Genomic DNA, 12,297 nt, shown 5'->3' with positions numbered 1-12,297 from the left:
CTTGCTGAAGACTGCGATCGTATACATTTTCCGGCCGCTAGATCCCATGTAAACAAGAAAAGGCGCGAGGCGCGCGCGATCGTGAACAGTATTGGCCTCGAGCTCCACCACTGGAAAAGCTGGCGCCACCGTCGGCGTGACGTGCTATTAGGGATCACGTGGACATAGCGGCCGCGTCGGCTGCTTCGGGAGCGCTGAAGCGAGCTGAAAAGGAGTTTAAATTCCCTCGTACGCTGCGGTCCTCATTTAGTGGCGAAATTTTCCCGCTTCGAGTGTCTCCTTTACAACGCTTGAAAGCACTACAATAGCTAGGCAGTGGCTGCCTTTGAAGACGCGCAACATGGTAGGCTACTGCTCGGTGCCGCAATGCCGGATGTACGCAACGGAGCCCCGTGTCAGCCTTATTCACACGTAGCCGCAGGACAAGAAGATGCGTGAAGCTTGGCTTGCGAAACATAAAACCGGCAAACAGTCATCGGCTACAACTCGGGTATGCAGCAAGCACAGACGCGAGGACGATTTCTGCTACGGCGCCAAGTCTGCGATGTTCGGAAAACGCGCACTGAGACGCTCGCCCGAGTCCGCTGGCCGACTAATGTCATGACGGTTTGGTCTATGAACTTGTCGATGCTATAGACACTGGCAAGTTCACTGGAGTGGTAAGGGAGCGGTAAGAAGCACATTATAAAAAAGCATGGCATATGGTCATGTTTGTGTTATGAATTAATGCACTGGATTACAAAAAAGAAGCAGCGGGAAATCGCACGCTGAGAATACCGATAAACATACAGTGCGACGCAACTCGAGAAATAATATTGAAACGTCCAAGAATTTAGAAGAAAAAAAAAGTTTGAATCGTCGCGACGGTACATCACAGTCCCCATAGGCGTCGAAGTCTCTGCGATGAAATTATTTTTGAACAGCTCTGATAGCGCCCACGCAACAATGGTTGCTTGTATACTGTCAAATGCTCATTCTGTAGCCTAAAGCTCATGGCACGGTGCGAAAACGCGCACGCGGCGAAAGTGAACCAGTGCGCGGACAAGCATGGAGACGCGCAGTCGGTCGCTGCGAATCTGTTCGATCGCTGCATTGAGGCTTCATTCTATTATGCTCCATTTAGTTATACAAACACTATAAGAACATATTTCACATAGTTTGCTCTCAGCGTTTACCTAGCTTTCACGCAAGAAGCCGGTTTGGGAGACTCCATCGCGGCGACCGCGCGCAGTGGCGTTCACTGTATGTATTCGGTAAAGAGATAGCGTCCGTAAACGATTCTATGCTTTCAGTTTGCCCAAGATTATTACTTCGACAGTAAAAAAACTTCTCTCGTTTCGAAAGTACTTCCAGAAATGTCCGGGAGAGCTCGCGCGTGGTGTTTTCAGTGAGCACTGACAGCAAAACCTATGAGGAGCGCGCCGCGTGATCCCTCATACTACGAAAGCAAGGCGCTTCCGATAGATGGCGACTCCGTAACTCCTCGCCGTAGGGAAAGAGAGCAACGAAAGCAAAATGGCCAGTCCAAATTTGAACGCTGAACAAATAGCAAATATAGTCACTAGAGTGGAGGAAGAAATTGGCAAGTTGCCAAGTAAGGGGTGGGAATATGGTGAGCTTCTAAGTGTAGTAACGACAGAAATACGGAAAGAGAAACAACATGTTCATTGGAAAGGAAAAAAGAAACCGAAAAGCTGGTGGAACAAGGAGATACGAGAAGCCATCGCCGAACGACAGAAAGCATCTCGAGAGCACAGGCAGGCAAAGAAGGCGCAGTTGCCACAGGATGAAGTAACCAGTAAATGGGAAATATACCGGGAGAAAAAGTCCATGGTTCAAATACTGGTGCAAGCAAAATTAAAAGGTGAAAGTGAACGTTGGTTGTCAGAAATACGTGAGAAAAAGAAGGCTGCACCTAGAATATTTTGGAATCACATAAAATTATTAGGCAGGAAGGCAACAACAATACAACAACATATCCTAGACGAAGATGAAAACAGACTGGAAGGAGAAGCAGCAATAAATTACATCCAAAAAGTAACAGCCGAATCTTTCCAAGGCAAGGACAAGGTTGTATTTGAAGAAAAAAAGAGCATGAAAGAGACCCAAGGGGGAAAGGAGCTAGTGCTTACAAATTTAAACTGGAAGAAAGCGGAAGAGAAAATTCCTAAGCGCACAGCCACAGGGCTAGACGAGGTTCCCGTTAGGCTGATAAATGAACTGGGACCAAAAAGTAAGGAAGCTCTCGTGAAAGCAGTTGAAAAAACTTTAAAAGATAGACGAATACCAGACAGTTGGCGACAAAGTAGAATGAATTTAATTTATAAAGGTAAGGGGGAGAAAGACAGAATTCACTCGTATAGACCGTTGACCATTACATCGGTAATATACAGGCTAGCAATGCAGGCAGTGAAATTAAAGCTTCAAGCATGGGCAGAAAATAATGGCATTTTGGGAGAGCTTCAGAATGGCTTTAGAATAGGTAGGCGTTTGGATGATAACTTGTTTGTTCTTACTCAGTGTATTGAAATATCAAAAGCAGAAAGCAGACCGTTGTATGTAGCCTTTTTGGACATTACAGGAGCATACGACAACGTAGACCGCAGCATTTTGTGGGATATTCTGGAAGGGGAAGGCTTAGGTAACGATTGTATACAGCTCTTGAGAGAGATTTACCTAGAAAATACTGTTTGCGTTGAATGGGAAGGGATGAGGAGCGCGGAGAAAGTTCATATCAACAAGGGACTGAGGCAGGGGTGCCCTTTATCCCCGCTGCTGTTTATGATGTACATGGTAAGGATGGAGAGGGCGCTAGAAGGGAGTAATATCGGGTTTAATCTCTCATACAAACAGGCAGGTACAGTAATAGAGCAGCAACTCCCAGGTTTATTTTATGCGGACGACATTGTGTTGCTCGCAAACAAGCAAAGTGATTTGCAACGTCTGGCTAATATCTGTGGACAGGAGGGCAACAAGTTAGGTTTGAAATTTAGTGTTAGAAAATCAGGTGTTATTGTATTCAATGAAAACAGTGAACAGACAGTGGAGATACAGGGCCAAGAAATACCTCGGGTAACAGAATATAAATACCTTGGTATATGGATAAACGAAGGCAACGGATATATGGAAACACAGGAAAAAACCATAACAGTCAAGGGGAAGAGAAATGCAGCCATAATGAAGCACAGAGCGCTATGGGGATACAATAGGTACGAGGTCCTCCGAGGTATGTGGAAAGGGGTAATGGTTCCAGGACTTACTTTTGGAAATGCGGTTGTTTGCTTTAAATCAGGGGTACAATCAGGACTCGACGGGAACCAAAGGTCAGTGGGTCGCCTCGCATTGGGCGCTCACGGGAAGACTACAAATGAAGCTGTGCAAGGGGATATGGGCTGGACTAGTTTTGAAGTGAGGGAAGCCCGCAGTAAAATTGAGTACGAAGAACGGCTGAGGAATATGGAGGAAAGTAAATGGGCTGGGAGAGTGTTCAGGTATCTGTACAGGCAAAACATTGATTCACAGTGGAGGAAAAGAACTAGGAAGCTTACCAGCAAGTATGCGGCCTGTGGGGTGGGCAACACAGCAACAAAGAAGGTCAAGCGGAAAGTCAGAGAGGCTGAATTAATCTCATGGGTGGCGGCAATGGAAAAGAAACCTGCCATGAGTAACTACTTAAGGGGAAAAAACGAAATTAGGAAAGAAACCATTTATGATAACTCAAAGGGAAGCTCATTACTTTTCGAAGCGAGATCGGGATGCCTTAGAACACGCACCTATAAAGCGAGATATAAGAATGAAGAAGAAACATGTGCTTGCTGCGGTAAAGCTAGGGAAACGACGGAACATATTTTATTAGAATGTGAGGACGTCTACCCAGCGGTCGATTTAGGCACCACTGGCCTCCTTGAAGCCCTTGGGTTCAGCGGGAGCAGTGGTAAAGCAAACAGGTCCGCAATAGACATCAGTAAGAGGCGATTGGAGGATTGGTGGAAGAAAAGTAGGGAAACGACAAAAGACGGAGACGTACAAAAGCACAGTTCGCAATAGGGTATCAGAAAATTTGGACGTGGTAGTTCATAGTGGTTTTTTTTTTTTTTTTTTTTTTTTTTTTTTTTTTTTTCATTGGTGAACATAGGTAGGATATTAGGCAGCATAGTAGTAAGAGCTTGGTGGCGCAAGCCACCGCCCCGTTCCAAAGGGGACGCTCATAACATACATCCATCCATCCATCCAGCCGCCAATATAGCCGTCCCTTTCATGCGAAAACGACGGTGCGCACAGTTTCTTATTCTGGTAAGTACAAGCAAATCTCCACCCGGGTCGTCGCACGCCGCATTCACAGCTATCGCCACCAAACATATTGCCATAAGAATTTTAACCTATCTGTTTTGCAGCACATGGTGGTGCCTAGTGCCATTGGTAGCGTACTGCACGCTTTTAGTAGACAATAATTAATTCAAACGCGCCGCCATTCCCTGATGCAGGCGGTGCGATATGGGCATCACGTTTCGCTTCGGCGACATTCGGCGTCGCCCACCAGCTCGATTTCGTTTCGGTTAACAACAAAACGCGTCTCGGGCCGCCGGAGCAACAGAGCTCGACGCGCGCCGGCGTCTCGTCTCGTGCCGCAACAATACGCGCGACGCTTCGCATTACCTAGATGTCAACAATAGTTTAGTATGTCAATTCTTTCGTAACTTCAGATCGTACGTCTTCCCGGTTAGTACGTTTTTCTCGAGGTTTTCTTCCAAAATGTATGAACGAGGTTCTGCTGTACTATCATAAAGTAAATCTAAAATTTCATTGTGCATTGGTTCACTCAGTGTTCAACTGCTAAATGAGAAATAAAAACTGCTATACTACTAAAGATGTAGGGCCAGACACGGTATTGTATAAAGGAAGCAAATTTTTGTTCATGCATAGCTAAAGATATAAAGACTAGCAAGAAAATGAAGCCAGAACACCTGGAAAAGTAACTCATAAGTACATTCTTCTAGAGGAGTTCTCCAATGCACAAATATGTACATATGTTCTGGGGACCTGCACCACCCATGAACCACAAACAGAGCTAACCTCACAACGAAAAAATCCACCTTGCACAGAAGTGGCAGCAAGACGAGTAAAACAATGCACCAAAAGCAGAAGGATCATGACACACAAATACATGTGGTACTATCATGAAAACAAACCACCAAGCTAGACAAATCAGTCAGCTTTGGTCAATACAAACAGCGCACCACTTAAGTAAAGCGGAAATAAGTAATGAAGCAAAAAGCCTTACCCTGTTCAAATGTGGCCCAGGCATCCTCTGGGAGCAACTGGTTGAAACCAGCATGGTTGAGAAAGCCTCTATAGAGGGTAGCATTCTTAGATTCCATAGCATTTGCTGGAACCCAGTCATGGTTCCCCAAGGTGGGCACGACAAACGAACGGTGCCGCCGTGCCCAGCGCCAAAGGAGGTCTCCAATCCAGCGTGTCTCATTGAACATGTCAGCCCAAGTGATGCCACTCACGTGAGGCAGGTTGTCTCTGTAAAAATGAATAATGTAAGTGACATCAGGGGCAGAAACGACTATGCATTTACTAGAACAAATGCATTCTCCCCTACCCTCTTTATTGTTTTTCATGCACATGATGGCCATAGTGTTAGAGGATGCTTAGATTCAAAGCAAATAAACAATCATGTAGATCTCATGGGCCAACACAACAATCACTGAAAGTGAAGCGTCGGTGAGCTAGCAAGACGAAATGGCTCATCACAATAAGAGATGTGCAGAAGTAAAAGATGCACAAGATTGATCTCTTTAACAAATGAGTTGCACTCAGCACATGACGCAAAATGTCCTTCTCCTTAGACTTACTTTCAACAGGTGATAATCCTGGATGGAGAGTTGGAATGTCAAGAAGAAGCCACATTAGGATACTTACCCTGTCCACAGAACAAAGTCTGTTGTAGGATGTATCCGTTCCATAGCCTCAACCGCTGACTGAGCCAGTAATTTTGGAGCATCGCACAGGAAGTCGCCATATGCCCCAATGTCATCCAAGGTAGTCTGGTTGACATCGCGGTGGCATGACAGGTCACGACTTCCTCGTGTGGAGTAGTCCTTATCCACATGGAAGTCGGTTACGTGCCAGAAATAGCCTACAATAAGATAAAGGTGTCAAAACTTCTCCATTAGTGCAGTTTGCTTGTAGGAGAGATCATGAAGTGGCAATCATTGACCACCCCACAAGAGGAATATGAAGAAAATGCGGCAGATCCAACAGGCCCTGGAATCTACAAACAGCGAAGCTTATGAGGCAGTGTTCACATGCACCTTCACGTTTGGCTCAAGGATGCCCCTAGAGAGGAGCTCTGCAGTGCAATTCACCTTTGAACACAACCGGCATTATACGGGTTGAAAGAGGCAAGCCAGGCAGCGCAATGCATGCGCAACATGAGGCCATTTCCTCCCGTGTCCTCTCTCGTCTCATTGTGGTTCTCTGCATTGTGGCCTCCTCACCATCTCCACCAGCGGCCAATGACCGCATGCACAGGCCAGCTTCCCCTCTCTACCTTCCACTGCTGCAGGAAAAGTAGTGCGAGTCATCGCTCCTAGATGGTGCCACCGTTCCACAGCCAAATGTGAGCTATTCGGCGAGACAGCAGCAGCAGGTGGCAGCCACGGTCAGCAAGAGGCCACACCGGGAGGTTCGCAAATAAAGTTTCCCTTTAAAAAGCTTGCGATGGAATGTTTCACTGCAATGTTTCACTTTGTATTTACTCCAGAGTAGCTGGGGCAATGTCTCCATTGTCCAGAACAGCCAAAGTAAACAGCATACAGTGTGGCAGTGCCATGATTGTAGAGGGCACCTACATCACCCTGCACCATATCACCCGGTGCAGGGTGATATGGGCTGGACTAGTTTTGAAGTGAGGGAAGCTCACACTAAAATTTATTGTGAAGAACGACTGAGGAATATAGAAGAAAGTAAATGGGCTGGGAGAATGTTGAGGTATCTGTACAGAAAAAACATTGACTCAAAGTGGAGAAAAAGAACTATGAAGCTTACCAGCAAGTATGCGGCCTGCAGGGTGAGCAACACAGCAACGAAGTACGTCAAGCGGAAAGTCAGAGAGGCTGAAATAATGTTATGGGTTGCGGCAATGGAAAAGAAACCTCCCATGAGTAACTACTCAAAGGGACACTAAAGCGAAACAATAAACCAGTTTAGACTAATGAAGCATTGTTTCAGAACCCTGCAAGCAGTCATTTCAAAAAGATAGTTTGATTATTAGATGAGAAAATGAAGGTCCAAGTATCAGTATTTGAATTTCGCGCCGAAACCCCAGTGCCGGTACGTCAGCGTGACGTCAGGGATCCCAAAGTATGTTTTCGCATTTGGGCAGCGTTGGCTGAGTAAAGGTTCCCGAAACTTGCCATATTTAATATTTGGGTCCTTTAGAAACAATGTAGCGAATCTGTACCGCTATATATAATTAGTAGGCCCTAGAAGATGCCATAAATATCCATGACATCACAGCCACCAGGTGCGGGAACTTAAGTAGGCACCGCCACCCGTATTTCGTTCTTGCGCTTTTTCTGGCTTACCAAACGTCTTATCATTGTAAGAGTGGTGTTTTTGGTGTTGTAGAAAGGTAATTTACTGATGCAGAAGAAATCATTTTTCACTTTAGTGTCCCTTTAAGAGGAAAGAACGAAATCAGGAAAGAAACAATTTATGATAACTCAAAGGGAAGCTCATTACTTTTCGAAGCAAGATCAGGACGCCTTAGAACACGCACCTACAAAGCGAGATATAAGAAGGAAGAAGAAGCATGTGCTTGCTGCAGTAAAGCCAGGGAAACAATGGAGCATGCTTTATTATAATGTGAAGACATCTGCCCAGTGGTCGATTTAGGCATCACTGGCCTCTTTGAAGCCCTTGGGTTCAGCAAAAGCAGGGGAAAAGTAAACATGTCCGCAATAGAGATTAGTAAGAGGCGATTGGAAGATTGGTGGAAGAAAAGTAGGGAAATGAAAAAAAATGGACACACACAAAAGCAAAGTTCACAATAGGGGGTCAAAAAATTTGGTTGAGGGAGTTCATCGTGTTTTCTTTTTTTTTCTTTTTTTTCAGCCTAGGTAGGACATTAGGCAGCATAATAGCAAGAGGTTGGTGGTGCAACCCACCGTCCAGTTCCAAAGGGAACACCTATAACATCCATCCATCTATCCAGGGCTCATGCACGGGGCGCTCCGCCCCTTCCCTGCCTACATGCCTGGCTATGATGTAACGATACAAAGTTCAGTTAGAGTAATTCAGCCTCTGACTTATCACATTTTGTTGCCTTTTTGTTTATTTTTTGTACTGTCATGAACTGTATTCAGGTTTTAGGATATAAATAAAAAGTATTATTCTGTGTGTGAATCTCAGCCCAAATTTACAACCTATGTCAATTTGCTTAACCGCAGGTTTTTCTAATTTTGCTATGTAACTCGAGTTCTGTTTCCCAAATATTTGAAATTTTCTAATGCATTTCATATGAAGGTAAGACGTGGTTATTGCCTTCTCCCAATCATTCAACATTTGTTGTTTTTTTCTTTCTTCTAACATGGTTAGCTGTGCTTTACTATAACCAAGACATTTCCTTGTGAGTGTTGCTTATCTGTTGCATAGCTGCCCACCTGGATGATATTTGAATAAGACCACAGTACCACTTCAAATAATTAAATAAACATATACTTAATGTTCTTTGCAGCTAACAGGTGTAACATGATTTGCAACTACCTTTAGCCATCTTATCTTTTGTGCACAAGTTTTCTTAGCTTCATATATAGCACAGAAACTCCAATCATAGTTGAAAGTATGGCCCACCACAATACTGCTAAAACAAATGCCCAGTATAAGCAGCAAATTCTCATCACAGGGAATGCCACTGCCCACAAGATTGCTGAGGAAAACCCCTGTCCCTGCCTTGGCACTGTGGCATGCAGAACCCTAACCTAATCTAACCGACTTTTATCACCAGCTGAAAATACTGAAATACCAGGATATAAAGAAACATCCCACAGATGGCTTGCGGCAGCACTATGAAAAGTAGAAAACTTGTCTAATCCCTTATCACCACCACTGGCTAATGAAAGACAAGAATATAGAAAAAGCCTTTGTCTTTTGGATGGCTTGCAATGGCACTTGATAAGTAGGGCCCTCGTGTGAACAACTTATCTTTCTAATCATGCCTATTATATGCCGACGATACCACATCATGCTCACCTCAGAATACACTAACCACACTGCAAGCTACGCTCAATTGCTAAGGGCCCAGGTGATTTACAGCAACATTTGTAATCATAAATAGACATAAACCGAACTGAACTGGAAAAAAAATATACTGACCTCTACAACGTCCGCATGTGGTGTACCCTAAACAAACTATGCATAAATCCTGTTAAAACAATGTTTGTAATGTTCCATAATCCACCAAAACAAATAAAAAATACCATAATAGTTTCTCTGAATAATTATAGACGACCAATATCTGAAAAATGAAATTTCTTTGTGTTACCCTTAACAAACACTTAATAAACCACTGTCATGTCAATTCAATACTGCACAAAGTGTCATTTGGTATTCACATTCTCATCGGAACATGTGCATACCTTGCGCCACATCTTTCTTGGTTATACAATGCTTATATAAGTAGTCATTTAACATCCTGTTTGTCTAAATGGGGAAACACATATCCTACTCAGTCCAGAGGGCTCGCGAGAGGGCCGTCAGGTTTCACCTGATGGTCCCCGAGTGGGCCCTAGCCAGGTGACGTCGAGTTTGCTCGCGTCTATTGTGGACCAAATAAAGTTGTTTCACTCACTCACCTCAAGTGTCTTGTATGCATTGTGAAACAGGAGGTTCCCCAGACATTTCTACACAGGAACCTCCAAATGTATTGCTGAAAATCTATGCTTGTTTTTCTTTTGCTGCTACAAATACACTTGAAACAAGCAAAAATAAACGTATCACCAACTGCGTGGTGGAGGATGCCATGTATAGTGTTCAGATACTCCAACCGCAACGTACCCTACATGTAATATGTTTATATATGCTAGACCAACTGGTCACCAAATCACTGCATTCGTACAACATTGCTACAACATTGAATATGCTTCAGCTATTTGGGACCCTTATCAAGCATATTTAATAAATAACATTGAATCATTGCAGAACCATGCAGTTCATTTTATTTACTCTGATTACTCATGTCATACCAGCATCACAGCATTAAAGAAACGTACAGGCCTGCAAGAACTATGTCACCACCGAAAAGCTGCACATTTATCACTTTTTCATAAGCTGTACCATCGCTCAACACTTCATAATGACTTTTTTTCGTTTGCTTTCTTCTATCTTTAACTGACGCAACCATCCATTTTAAAGATCAGTGCTTGTCATGTACATTAACTACACACCATAACTGACTGGTATGCTCTGCCTCCATGTGTTGCTACTGCCACTGATCCCAATAAGTTTTGCAATCTGTTGTCAGCCTTAAGTACTGCTTAACATGATGCATATATATTATGATGTCATGTTTGAACTGTTTCTATTTAGTTTGTATTTCTAATAATGTAGATCTTGTTTCATTTCATTTTATGCTGCTGTCTGGAAGAAGGTATTTTTCTACTGCCCTGTTCATGTTATTGCTTCTTTTGTTTTCCTTTGTGCTTGTCGGAATTAACAGTATTTGATACTTGTATTCTAATGTCACATGATGCATGCTGAAGTCTTTTTTTCAACGAATTTGCAGTATATTCTATTTCTTATGAATTGCCTATACCTCCCCCCACCCCATGTAATACCCTCAGCCGTGAGGGCCTTTAGAGGTATTTTGTATAAATAAATAAAATTCATTCTGTGAAAGGGTGTGGCACCTAGACGAGTACATGAAATTCAAATGGTTGCACGCAATTTTAGGTTGCTATTTCACTCTGTAAGAATGAAGGAGCCAAAAGCTTCACACAAAATCTGGCTAGCTCTGCACGTCACTGGCTCGAAGTCATTAGCAGTTTAATCAGAGCTCTACTACCAGCTCTACTTCAGCTGCGAAAAAAGAAGTGCAGCAGGTGTTCTCTTATTCATCCGAGCTTTATCCTTTGCAAGCCCTCGATTATTAGTGCCTACTGGCACCGACGACTTTGACGTCCTCTTTTGGCGTACTAAACGCCACAAGGGCACTAAACGAGTACAAAGGCGGAAAAACAGACTTGTATCTATCCGTGGTCTCGTGTTTCGCAAGTAGCCTCACTAAGCTCAGGTGTCTGCTTTTTAAGAACTCTGTCGCACGCTACTTTAGACAGCATGGAATTTTTATACGTGCAGTTACAATCACCACGCGATTACTCATGCCAAGCGCGATCTTGGGTACATTTTATTACAGGCACGCTATTTGACCTCGGACTTTTCCAAGCGAGCGAGTGAGCGCCTGAAACACTAGTGGCAATGATGAACGACACTGCGCATGGCGCGCACGTATTAAGTTTCCGTTTACGCATCTCCTGTCCGATTTCTTTCTACCTGGCATAGGGGAAGGCTACATACATTACGCGATACTCGTCAACGTTCAGTTAGAACGGTACAAGGGATTATTACAAGTGCGCTAAAGCTGCTAAATCACCCTTTGACCTTCCAAGGCTTTGCGTACTGCTACTTTGGGCGATGAAAAGCAGCAATCGTTTAGTTGGTACCGGTCCGGGTTGATGACGGACACCAAACGAGACGTCTTTCGGAGACATGTACGCACCAATATCGTCGTGAGGGCTTGTGACGTACACTGTAGAGGCCAGCCGAACCAATGCGACGCAGAATAGCAGAAGCACCGCTCTGATTGCCATTGTATTCCTCACAGCTCGACTGACGATCACCCACCGTAGTCGACTTGTTTGTCGACTGGCAAATATCTTGGCCATACGCCAACTCTCCCGTACCTCAGCACCACCACGCGCGACGAGTGCGCGGCGGAGCCCGGCAAATTTTCTTTGGTCCGCGCAACAGCTGGCGTTGAAAGGTCACAATATAAATAATCGAGTAGCGTGCTGCGCTCTTAGAAAGGTTGGAGGATAGGAAGTCGTGAGTTTATTGTCATTAAGGTGATACATCGAAAGCAAACTCGAATCCGACATGAGGTCGCACACAGTGTAGCAACGGTGCAGCAAAATGGTCTACGAGTGCACTCAATGGAACACTTTAAGTCTTCCGAGATTGTAGTCGTGCCATCGGTCATCTCAGATATCGAAAAACAATTGTGGCCTCTAA

The 12,297-nt window shown here is 44.2% G+C and overlaps 1 protein-coding gene across 1 annotated transcript in view; it reads right to left on the bottom strand.

Annotated features, from left to right (window-relative positions):
• The window catches only part of LOC126527015 (acid sphingomyelinase-like phosphodiesterase 3b), a 34,604-nt gene extending 22,579 nt beyond the window's left edge, over positions 1–12,025 (bottom strand). Inside the window, exons 1-3 of the mRNA XM_050174730.3 lie at positions 11,786–12,025; positions 5,929–6,145; positions 5,282–5,529 (exon numbers count right to left, since the gene is read on the bottom strand). Of these exons, the coding sequence (XP_050030687.1) occupies positions 5,282–5,529; positions 5,929–6,145; positions 11,786–11,951 (631 nt within the window). The 5' untranslated portion in view covers positions 11,952–12,025. The remainder of the gene's footprint in view (positions 1–5,281; positions 5,530–5,928; positions 6,146–11,785) is intronic.
• Between the last annotated feature and the right edge of the window lie 272 nt (positions 12,026–12,297).

This window comes from Dermacentor andersoni, chromosome 9 (genome assembly GCF_023375885.2).
Source record: "Dermacentor andersoni chromosome 9, qqDerAnde1_hic_scaffold, whole genome shotgun sequence".
Classification (NCBI taxonomy): domain Eukaryota; kingdom Metazoa; phylum Arthropoda; class Arachnida; order Ixodida; family Ixodidae; genus Dermacentor; species Dermacentor andersoni.
The sequence above is the reverse complement of the archived record's forward strand: the minus strand, read 5'-3'. Positions and strand labels throughout refer to the sequence as shown.